Below are 12887 nucleotides of genomic sequence, written 5' to 3'. Positions count from 1 at the left end.
CATTTCAAACACAAATTAAGTCAAGCAAGGAAAAGGAATATAGACAGAGTACATGTGACTCTATTAAACAAGTCCATGCCACCCACTCTGTACAGCTGGAGTGAGGAAGATGCAGAATTTATCAGCTGCCAGCCAGAAGCCCTCAATTTAATGATCCCAAGTTGAATGTCTCACCCCATTAGTTGGCCTGTTAAAAAAAGAATTCATCCCTAGTTCTTGCAGGGGAAAACACACACACACACACACACACACACACACACACACACACACACACACAAGTGTTTCATGATAAAGATGGAACTTCTTAATCAAATTAAGCAATTAAATTAGTTGATACAGTCTCTCCTATTTTATTGCTCTTTGTGGAAAAAAAATTATGTGCTATAAAAAGCCCATATTGCTTTTCCCTTCATATAAATACTCTTTTAATATTTCTCTGTATATAACCTGAATATATTTCTCCCCTTTCTATTTTTCTAATGTTTCCTGGAGCCTATAAGAAATAAATATTTCAACACACATTAGGTTTCAAGATATATATATATATATAAAACAAAGCACTGTTAAATTGTTTTACTCATATTAACATACTAGCCAGCATTTGAGAATCTCTAACACATGTTACAATATCGTTGTCAATTTTGTTTTTAGGTTTATCAACAATCTGCAAGAATATGATTTATATACTGAGGGAACTTACCAACATTTATGAAGTTGAATAAAATATATCTGTTCCTATTTTATAGGCATGTTTAGACCAAAATAGAAAAATGAAAGAATTTACAAAATCTGATAATGTACATCCAGGCATGATAAAAACATTTATCTAAATTTATAATGGTATGAATAATAGTAAGAGCACAGGAACTGGATTCAAATCATATCATTACAGTTAATTAACAACATGTTTACAGGCAAGTTTCTTAATCTAAGAACTCTTTGCCTCATAAAATGGCAGTAATAAAACCCACTTCATAGGACTGTTGTAAAGATAAAATATAACAATGTATTTAAGTAATATGGCATGTTGGCTACACATAACTAGTCCTCAATGCTGATAGCTACTATAGCTAATTTTTATTATAACAACCTTGACTCCTCCTCTTCTTCCTCCTCTTTACCATCTTCATAAGATTATTAGTAAATTGTTTTGGAAGGAGATAAGGTAAAACTACTGCATAAATAAGAGTACTGAGGACCATCTCTTCTGTTAGAAGAATATCCTATAACGGCAAAGTTTAACTTTGGCCAAGTTTAATGCCAGGAGCAGTCCTTTAAGGAGGTGGTAGAGCTTAGAGCCACCTGGATGCATGGTTAGAAAAATATTAAAAGGTATCCCAAACAAAAATATCTACAGCTTGGGCTAGTTGGATTTTCCATGTATCCTTTCAATTTCAATGGCTTAAGCTTTCATAATCCCTACTCTAATTCCCTTGAATACAGGGTCCCCCAGGTTTGAGCACAGTGCTTGGTAGAGGACAGGTTCTCAATAGTGTTTCTGGTGTGAATTTAATTCTATGAGGGGTATTACATAAAAGTACTAGAAGTCTGAAAGATTATTCACAATGAGGTCAGTTAATTCTGAGAACTGGAAGACAGGAGAGAAGTTCAGCATCAGTTCATAAGCCTGCAATGGTAAGTAAGGGTGTCAAAGGGAAGTTGGAAGGGCAAATTTTTCTACATCTCTAATATTTTGCACTGGTCTCTTTCTACTTAGAGTAAAGAAACAAGAGCAAAAAAAGGCAGGCTATTTTATTATGAAGTGAAATAATTATATTTACTTTATCTATTTCCATCTCAGCCTATTAATCTTTTTTGTGTTTGCTTTTAATTACGATGGAAAGCCAGTAAGCTAATGAAGGAAATTCTTAACATATGGGACTATACTGAGTCTGTGATTATACTAGAAAATACCAACACAGAATAGGATGAATTATTAGAGTGTACACACACTAGTGACAAGCATCATGAAGCTGACCCCTTGAGATATTTGCTTGATGGCTTAGGAGAAATCTCTGTTGCCTTCACTTCTCCTATTTGGAGAACTTATGGAAATATCAAAGGCCTCCCATCCTTAGAAATGAGGCCTCACATGATTTTGTGAGAATCTGCCATGACTCCCTTTGTAAAGGCAGATTCTGCACATTGAGACCAACTGTACATGTAGGGTGAAGGATCCAAAATATACCACTGTGAAGAGTTCCCTTTTTTCTGAACTCCCCTTATTTGTCTAAAAGTAGAGCCTCCCAAAATAATTCATAAATCATAAAGCCCCTCCCTGGGGGTTCTGTAACCAGAGAAGATTGACTCCTGTCACCAGAGATGAGAAGGACAAGAAATCACCTAAACAGACATTGTCACAGAACTATCATATCTCTCATCTCTTCTTCTAAGTGTCCTTTTATTTTTCCCAGAAGTCCTTTGTTTTCCCTTCTTCCACTCCCCTTCCCCTATTAAGAGAGTAAATCCTAAGACTTCTCATCACAAGGAGAACATTTTTTTCCCTCTTTTCTTTTTATTCTATCCATATGAAAAGATGGATGTTAACTGAACCTTGGTGGTAATCATTTCACTACACATGGAAACCAAACCATCATGCTGTATGCCTTAAACTTATGCAGTGATGTATGTCAATTATTTTTCAATAAACCTGGGGGAAACACAGACGGCATTTAAGTCCAAATTCTAATGGCCTCCTTGAGTCACATTTTCCGCCACTTCCCACATACATTCATGAATAAAAACCTGTCTTATTTCTTGATAATTTCTTTTGCAGTATAATTTGCAGGCCCCCAAGCCCTCAACCTAAGGGGACAGAGGAAAAACCCCTGACCACCCCAGTAAGGGATTTAGTATGACAAGTGTTTCGTCCTAGACTTCCCTTGATATACTGCGTTATAATGACTGATAGCCTGAGGGCCATGTGAAATCATGACAATCCCTTAATGCTTTTTCTAAACTCTTCCATCAACTGTGATTTCAGCATCTGAACTGCAGTAACACAAATCAAGCCAATCTGTCAGTTAGTACGATACACAAATCACAATTTCTATGATGTATTATGCTTTTTATATTTTCAAAAGGTCATGATTCAACACACAAAGAGCAGTAAAAAATATGAATAAACTGATTAGTTTATAGTTGAAATTAACAATTATAGATTTAAGAATATGCTTTAGATAGCAATGTAAGAGATAATCCAGAATGGGCCTGGACTTGTGGAATTTTGTTCATTTTCCAAAAAGAGTTTCTCACCTGGAGATTTATCTTTCTCTCCTTTGAGACTCATTCTGTCATTATATTGACTTGATGGTCATGTGGATAAATCATCTTAATAGCCAAATTTTGACTTCTAGAAACTTGAGTAACTCGGGCTATTGCTTGTACCTTGCTTGATCTTCCAGGAGAGCACTGCCTCTCAAATGTTAAACTTCATACTATTTTATGTTATTCTTTGGTATAAACTTTCTCCAATTAACTTCATTTGTCCATGGAATTTGACATTGTTGCCTCGTTCCTCTACTCTCCATTTCAAAAATATCAGTTAGCCCTATTTGTTCTTCAATTTCGTGTAGGAGCTCTTTTCTCTGCCTCTTCAGTGGTTTCTCTCCCTTTGTTCACTCTTTTAATGTCAAGGATTATTCTCAGGGCTTGTTTCCCCACTCTACATCATAGATACAAACGTGCCCTTAGCCTGCACAGTGCTGATTCACATAGTGGTTTAAACAAAATTAATTAGTTAGTGCCTCTGAGGGATGCTATGGCTGGGAAATGGACCTGAGATTGTCCTGTCTTACATTATAAACTTGGAAATGTGCTCAAATAGTTTCGCCTCAATTACTAGGCTGGATTCTCATGACTGGTAGCATTTTCTTTCTGTACAGCTGATATCATCACCAGTGTGTATCTGGGGGTAACTTTAAGGCACTAGGAAGTTTACACGACCGTACATGAGAACGTACACTGTCTCTTGCTTTATATAGGCTTCTCTCTAATTTCCTACATTAACTGCCATTGAAGAAAATGTCTATCTTTAACTATCTATTGATCTTATAGACCTAATAACAGTTTCCTATATGTGAAAATTGGGAGCGTTCTCACAAGAGTCCAGGGTCTGACTTCACTTGAAAAATCAAATGGTCTGGCAATCGTTAGCCCCTCCTTTCCACATTTCTGCATTTCCACAGGCAGCAACCTCTAGAGCCACCCTCTTTAGACTGGTCATGTTTAACATAGCCTTTCTGTTTCATTCATGTCACATGATCTTCCTGACCCTGAAGGATGTGAGCTTAATAATGCACATATTATATATAGTCAGTACTTTAATCCGGCGTTTATATAGGGATTAACCTATATCTCCAAGAATAAAACCACCTGGGAGTTACACAGTGGGATGGATTGAACGGTGCCCCTCTCCCCCCAAATTCATACTTTGAAGCCCTAACCATCAATATGATTATATTTGAAGAAGGGCCTTTACAGAGATAATTAAGGTTAAATGAGGTCATAGTGGTGGGGCCCTACTCTGATAGAACTGATGTCCTTATAGGAACAGGATGAGATGTGAGAGATCTTTCTCTTTCTCCCCAAGGGAGCACAGAGGAAAGGCTGTGTGAGGACACAGCAAGAAGGTGGTCGTCTACAAACCAGGAAGAAAGCTCTCACCGGACAATGACTTCTCCAGCATGGTACTCATGGATGTGTAGCCTTCAGGACATATCTGTTGTTTAAGCCACCCAGGCTGTGTATTTTGTCAAGCAGCCTGAGCAGAGTACTCTACACAGACCAAAACCCAGGTTCCTTGAGAAATGGGGTCCCCATTCCCACTCTCCAGCTGGAAGCTCATTACTTCCTGAGCAGTCTACCTGTCTTTGTGCCATCTCTCTTCACTATTTGCTATAGGTGAGTTATTTTTTAAAAACAATCAGTATAACACATGCTCTTGCTTTGAAATGTAAAAATAAAACTAATTAAAATTAGTAAAATAGCTCCTTATCACTTACATTTACCAATTTACTAAAATGAACCAAGCACTAACATTTTTCATTTTATTTAAAAGACCCCTGACCAAGGTAGCCGGGAAACTGTTAAGTACATGAGGTAAAGGGCCGAAGTCCTTGTACTGCTATAACCACTAAGCGAAGGCATTAGGCAAAATCAGCATTTCTTAAAATATCACAGGAACAAATTATTACAGAGAAAAAAGTGGGGGCAGCAGTGATTAAAAAAAAAGCTTTTAGGGAGTACTGAATTAAATCTTAACAGTTTTTATTTTGAAGTACAGGACTTCTCAGTATCTTCTTTGAGTAAAACTAAGCAAAGACATATTCCTTAGAGCTATTCTTGCCTATCCTCTTTGGAATGGGTATCGGAATTAAGAAAGCTTTATGAAACGACATCCTGTATAAGGAGATTTTTAAATTAACAGAAGGACTTACACAAGTATTAAATAGTATATTTATTAATTATCATATAATTATATCATATTATTAAATATTATATTTAATACTATGCATTTTAAAATTATGTACATCCCAAATCACTTCCTGAATACAGGATTTAAAAGAGCTTCAGACTTATATACAATAAAAGACAAACTCCTATCTCTACTGAGAACAGGAGTTTCCCTATGACCTTAATTGGTGTTTAATATATACAAGTGATTAAAGTGGCTTTTGTATTCCTTAAATTCTACACTTCTTTCAAAAATGCAATTCTCAGAAGCTGAATCTACAAATGGAGACAATTTATGTCAGGTACGACATGTCATAATTTGATTTAATTTAAAGATTAGTGCCAGTGTTATTCTAATATTCTTTCCTTTGACAGAGCACAGCTAAAATAGTGAATAAAAACTTTAAAATGTCTTTTTTTAAATGTTTAAATGTTTATGCTAAGTGTCCATGTTTTCATCAACCTGGCATCTGGTTGTTAATTTTAAGATAGTGATTTGCTAACTTTAGCATCCATAAGAATTGCCTGGAGGGCCTGTCCAAGACGGCTGGGCCCACCCCAGAGTTTCCCCTTCAGTAAATCTTGGATAGAGCTAATCTGCATTTCTATCAAGTTCCCAAGCGATATTGATGCTGCTGATTTAGTTACCACACTTTAAGAACCACTGCTTTCACAGGTCTCAATTTATTAGACACACATCTGGGTTTTCCCCGTTGGTCTGAGGTTCCTCCAAGCTGAGCCCTATAGGAGCAAGGAGAGCTGGTTATCCCAACTACCTCCAAAATAAGGCTCCTTTGTATCGATTCCTAGGTTCTGCCACCACAATCTCATTTCCTAAAGACCAACAGACTGTCCCCCACCTTTAATATTTTCTACTGTCAGCTAAGAATGTGTAGGTCCTTAGTTTCAAAATGTAGTCCGTATTGTGGATTTCTTCCCCTTGAAACACTGCTTCCTGTTTTTCCACATAACCCCTTCCTCTCTTACATAATATCCTTGCAGAATGTTGGCTCTGGCCTCATTTGCCTCTCTACCCAGTTGAACTCTATTGCTAGCTGTATATGAATATATATAGCTTATATTCATTCCTTTGTTCATTCACTCCATAAGCATTTGCTAAAATCTCAAAATATAATGAATATGACAAAATTCTGCATTCATGGGCTTACATCATAATGGGGGAGATATAAGATAAACATGTAAACAAATAAGTAAGTATGATATATTCCAGGAGTGATGGGATACACTGAAGAAAATAATATAAGGTAACGGGTAAGAAAGTGCAAATCAAATGTATCTTAGCCTCTCTGGAATCATTTCTCTGAGAAGGCAGCATTCAGCTGAAATTGAAATGTTATGATGGAGGAAATAATGCAGCGAATGTAGAAAAGGGCATTCCAGATGGAGGAAGCATCAATTCAAGAACAGAAAGGAGTCCAGGCTGGTTGAAGGAGTCAGGAAGGGAAAATGGTTGAAGAGTTCATGTTGGTGGTTGGGGAGTCAAAGTTTTTCATAATCCTTTTGAACCTCCTGCTTCTCTCACACAAACCTGGTCTACAGACTAGCTATGTCTATCCTAGCGTCCTAGTGGAAACTGTCCTCTGGCCAACAGGAGTGAAAATATCAACAGCATTATGTGAAGAGCATTTGGAGCCCCAAATCTCCTCCTTGCCTCAGCTCCGAAGATGGCTGCCATGTCTCTTCTCACCTCAGTAGAAGTCCGTGGTTTTATTCTCCCGAGAGGTCTCTGAACTACAGGATACCAGGCACATACCCAAACCCTTAACCCCTCACTCCTAACCCCAACCCTAACCCTAACCCTATGGAGGGGTCTCTGAACTGCAGGATACCAGGCACATACCCTCACCCTAGATCTGAGAGCGTGGCTTCTGGAACACATGATAAGAAAAGCTGAGAAAGAGCCTACTTATCCTGGAGAAGACCCCAAATATTTAAAAATCGATGGTATTTCTGTAAATGGTTATGAAGGTAGAGATAAAAATAGAAGGGCTAGTTGAATATCTATTTAAAGAGTATTTAGAGCCCCAAATCCTCCCCCCCAATACATCAACAGCATTTGAGTGAGGAGAAACTGACGACTAATATCAGAATTCAAGCCTTTTGAGTGGGCTATGTTAAAATGCACAATGAATTGTGCACAGTTCTTAACTTCAGAATGTGGATGCACTGAGTCACAACATTTGTCCTCTTACTCAATGCTGACTTTAGTAAAGAACCACTCTAGGTAATGATATATCATAGTTTAAGAAATGGCAACCCCTTCCTGATGAATAAAGTCAAAATTTTGAGTCAAGAGAGGGCAAAATCAGGTGAGAAGGATGTCTTACAATATTATTTTACAAGAACAATATTCTCTAACAGCAGTGATTCTGATCAAATTGACATAACAACTTCCAGCAAAATCATATCTAGCATATGAAGCAAATATGCATGCATGCATGCACATACACACACATACCTTTAAACAATCTGAAACAATTACAAAACGAAATTAGCCTAAAGCAAGAGTTGTATGCTCTCAACAAACCCCTCAAGAAAAGCATCAAGTTTATTATACCTGATAATTTGAATTATGTTTTAATCTTTATATCATTAGCCTCCAGGTAAATCTGACAATATCCAAACCAAAACAAACATTAGCCAGAGTTCTTTCCAAGGAAAGAATATAAGTCTATGTGTATCATTTTGCTTTTACAGGTGTTAAAATTTGCTGCCACGTAACTGGAAGTTGTTAAATATTCTCACCAATGCAGTAAATAGAGCTAAACAAGTCTTGTTAAGAAAAACCAGTTTAGTTTTTTAAAATATTTCAAAATAGTTATTATATTGAAATAAAAAAGTCCTTTGACTTATACTGTCAAACTCCTGGGATCTCATTTATGAAATTGCTTTATGTTCTCACCATTGTACATGCTGATAGCATTACCTGTCTGCATCCACTGTCACATCATGAACTCCTCTCTGGATGACGTCTCTGGAAGTGGCTGTGTCTGGTATTCGGTTCAGACTTCTAGTATACAGGTTCAGCCCTCCATCTGTCATGTACCTGAAAATAAATGTGTAATTAATCAACAGAAAATTAAATGATCTCACCTGTAGAATTTAACTTAATAAACAGTGTTCACAATTTTCAATAATTATGCAAATGTGCTTTATTACAGTTTTTTCTATATAAACATTTTACTCACCAGGAAGAATTAGGGTATTTTTCAAGTTTATTAGGAAATCAATCTTCCTTACTACAACAAATAACTATCCTATGTAAAACCTTCATGTTTTTCCCCTTTTGTTATCAAAATTTTGAACAGCTTGGAGATAATTTAACATTTGAAAAATAAGAGCAAGATCATTTCATTTTGTAAATACCATTTTTGAAGCATTGAAAGTCATAGGAGTCATGGAATATTACTAAACTTAAAATTAGATTAAGTTATTTGGTAAGTAAAATGTATTGGCCACAAGGATAAAATAATAGCCAAGATGCATCAAATGTTTACAATGTTGCCAGGAACTGTTCTAAATAGCTTACGTGTAATACTGTTATTATCACCACGTTAGAGAAAGAAAATAAGTAAGCACAAAAAGGTTAAGTAAGTAACACAATGTTACTCAACCAGGCATGGCAGAACTAAGAAATAAATCTAGAAAGTGGGTTCCAGAATGATCTTACCCGCCATGCATTACTATCTGAAGTGAAGGGCCCTGCTGTCTGGCCCACTCCGTGTCTTTGAGAACTTCCTTGCCATCACAGGACCACCACCATCTACAGGCATGGTAGACCCCAACAGTTGGATTACGATCGGTAATCGTGCGTCCTTGGCTGCAGGGGACTAGGCCACATTGTTTAATCTCCTACCCTATGCTGGGCTAATCAGGTTTTTCTTTCTGGAGAACTAGAATTAAAAGGCAGCTCTCCTCAGTCTTTCTGCGTGAAGAGAGTTGATGATAACGAACGCCCAGGAGATGTGTTTTTCTCCAGCAGATGTAAGGAGCCACAGAGAAAGCTGGTCAGCGAAGTAAAAACAATGACCTAGGTACACAAAAGGAAGCAGAGACACTTGGCCCCATGGTTTCAACTTCACAACTTGTCCTTGGGTTCTAAGAGATATTCTTGCTTCTTTATAATCATGTCCCTACTTTGCTTAAGCAAATTTGAGTTGATTCACTTTTTGTAATCAAAAATATTTAATCATGACCATATTGAAGACTAACCAAATAAAGCTAGGATTATGAAACTGGCCAATTACTTACAAGATCAATAAATTCTGTCCTTACTAATTGAAGGAACTTGAAAAAGTTTCTTAAACTGTGCCTCAATTTCTTCCTCTGAAAATGGGAAGAATAAAATCTGCAGGTAGATTTTATGATAAAGGAAAAATACACAGAGCTCTTGAGAACCTTATAACAGGTAACTACTTGTTATTCACAAAGTCTCTTCCACATATTTTGAAAAGGAAACAGATGAATTTTATACACAAAACAACACCTACTAGTTCTACTGCATTATCCTTATAAGGGACTCTACATAGTGAGTTTTCCTGATCACTAAAGAATTTAAACCCACCAAAACAGAAAAAATAAAGGAGGACTTTGGCTCCAAAACGTATTGAACACTGATACACTCTTTTAAATAAGAAATACTAGACATAATTTAACTTTTTTTATAACTAATTCATGATTAGGAGCATCAATTAAATTAAACAAAGAGTGAAGGGATATTTGTTCTTCCTGTGTTTTAATTTGTCAGTTGCCCCACGTTGGTGGTGTGTTTCAGGGCTTATTCTTACTTCCAATTTCTTATCATATTTCCCACACTGTTTTCAACTGGTATCTAAATGTTTTTATTGACTTGTAGGGCGGAGTGTGTGGAAATTCCTGGTAAAGTAAAAGTGTATATTGGCAAATCCTCCCTCCCCTTTTTTAAACTACCAACATGCTTAATCCTAAACTTCACCCTGGAGGAAGTTGTAACAATGTATACATGTTATGTTTCATGTATGTCTCATTGGTCTGTCTTCTTCATCTGTGTATCTCCAAAATTGTTTAGCAAAGTGTTTTGTATATAACTGGGGATCAACAAATATATTACGTTTGTTCAGCTGGATTCAACAGGCTTCCATATTGTAAAAAAAAAAGCATCACAGCTGATTTCAGTAATTTTACCCATGATGGTGCTGCATGAAAACAAGAGATAAGATGAGAGATCACTTCTATTAAAAACATAACCTTTCAATTATTCAATACTTACAGAAGAGTAAGTTCTATAGACAAAGGTCAACTGTTTTGAAAACTAATTTCCAAAAAAAAAAAAAACATACGTTTAAAACTTCCGTAAATTAAGAAAAAAACCTATTTTTTCAGGAAGCATTTCAAAGGATATTCATTTTTCTTGGGCCCTTCACTTTTCTAGTTAATATCAAATAGCCTTACAACAGGTATTAATTGAACCAAAAAAATACTCAGTTATAGTTCCTCCGTTTACACAGACACACTCTCATTTGAATGTTGGTAGAGCATTTTCATAACAGAACCATGATTCTGTTACTTAAAAGACAACATACAGTATTGAGGTTCCTCAAGAAGTTAAAAATAGAGCTACCCTACAACCCAGCAATCGCACTATGAGAGATTTACCTCAAATATACAAATGCAGTGATCCGAAGGGGCACCTGCACCCCAGTGTTGATAGTAGCACTGTCCACAATAGCCAAACTATTGGAAAGAGCCCAGATATCCATCGACAGATGAATGGATAAAGAAGATGAGGTATATGTACAATGGAATATTACGTGGGTATCAAAAAGGATGAAATCTTATACATCGACGTGGATGGAACTGGAGGGTATTATGCTGAGTGAAATAAGTCAATCAGAGAAAGACAATTATCCACAATATATGTGGAATATAAGAAACACAGCAGAGGATCATAGGGCAAGGGAGGGAAAACTGAATGGGAGGAAATCAGAGAGGGAGACAAATTATGAGAGACTCTTAACTCTAAGAAGCAAACTGAGGGTTGCTGGAGGGCAGGTGGATGGGAGGATGGGGTCACTGGGTGATGGGCATTAAGGAGGGCACGTGATGTGACGAGCACTGGGTGTTATATGCAACTGATGAATAACTGAACTCCACATCTGAAACTAATGACGTACTACTTTATGTTGGCTAATTGAATTTAAATTAAAACAAAACATCCAGGTATCACACAAGTCAGACAAATCCCTGATATGAATTTTTTCTTGGTAATCCTTCCTTCTTTTCATTCTTTCTGAAGGATTTAAAAATTTATAAGAACATGAACTTTATAGCTTCTCTAGAAAAATTATACTACGGTCTGGGAGCTATCAATTTTAGGGGATCATTTTGAAAGAATAATGTAAAATTTAAAAAATGATTTCCTAATCATGTTATATCTAAACTTCAAAACCATCAGCCAAGATGAGTTTAAGAAGAGTTAATAGACACTGGGAAGATTGGTACAGAGAGGTGGGAAGAAACTCGTGAGGTTACTGACAAAAAAATAAATTACCTCAAACTATGAAAGTCTCAGAATAATTTTAGCCACACTCAAATTCTATGAGCTATAAAAGAATTCACATGAAAAAAACAGTCTCACAGAGCATTTCCTCATTCTTCCTCACTTCCCCTGACACCCTGCTTCTTTCTCTGTAGGCAAATTTGCATACTCATGGCATTTACTTTAGGTGTCTATTATCCAAATTAATATTTCTATGCCATATCATTCCACCTTGCTCTAAAATAAGGTATTAAACTGCATCCAAGGCATAGATAGGTGGTTTTCTCATAAGCACCTCAAATACAGCAAAAACTGACCATATATTAACTTCACCACTAAAGCTCATATTCCTTCTGTGCATGATTTGATGGCCAAAGGTAAGGACACCATCCACCCAATCCATAATCCGGATATATCACTCCTTCTTGTCACTCACCACCCCCAGCTATTATAAGATAGAGTCTGTTCAGGTGGTTAACATAACATAATAATAAAAAAAAAAAACAAACTGAAAGAAAAAAGATAGAGTCTGTTCAAATCTGTGAATCTGCATCATTATGCTCTAATTATGTCTGGAATTCACTGAAATAGAATTTGTAAAAATCTTATTTTTTATATTGTTCAATCCTACTTTCTCAATGAGCAGAAATATATACTTTACCATCATAGCAATTCCATGCTTTGAAAAAAAAACTTTATAGGGAAATACATATTTTTGCAGGTGTATCAGGTATAAAAGTACATATCAAATAATAATAAAAATAATACCAACTTTCATGCACCTACTCCCTGGCTTCAGAAATAAAACATTTCCAGTTTCTTCAATGTCCATATAGGCTCCTCCACTCACATCTCCAAATCTCCCTTCTAGAGATATCTACTGTCCTGAATTTTG

At 36.3% G+C, this 12887-nt stretch overlaps 1 protein-coding gene across 3 annotated transcripts in view; it reads right to left on the bottom strand.

Annotated features, from left to right (window-relative positions):
• The window catches only part of NAV3 (neuron navigator 3), a 346824-nt gene that overhangs the window by 127290 nt on the left and 206647 nt on the right, over positions 1-12887 (bottom strand). For all 3 annotated transcript variants that reach the window (XM_028105477.1, XM_028105478.1, XM_088025643.1), the window contains one exon: positions 8402-8521. In XM_028105477.1, the coding sequence (XP_027961278.1) occupies positions 8402-8521 (120 nt within the window). The remainder of the gene's footprint in view (positions 1-8401; positions 8522-12887) is intronic.

This window comes from Eumetopias jubatus, unplaced genomic scaffold (genome assembly GCF_037043125.1).
Source record: "Eumetopias jubatus isolate StellerSeaLion01/CBP00866 unplaced genomic scaffold, mEumJub1_p1.0 scaffold_8, whole genome shotgun sequence".
NCBI lineage: Eukaryota > Metazoa > Chordata > Mammalia > Carnivora > Otariidae > Eumetopias > Eumetopias jubatus.
The sequence above is the reverse complement of the archived record's forward strand: the minus strand, read 5'-3'. Positions and strand labels throughout refer to the sequence as shown.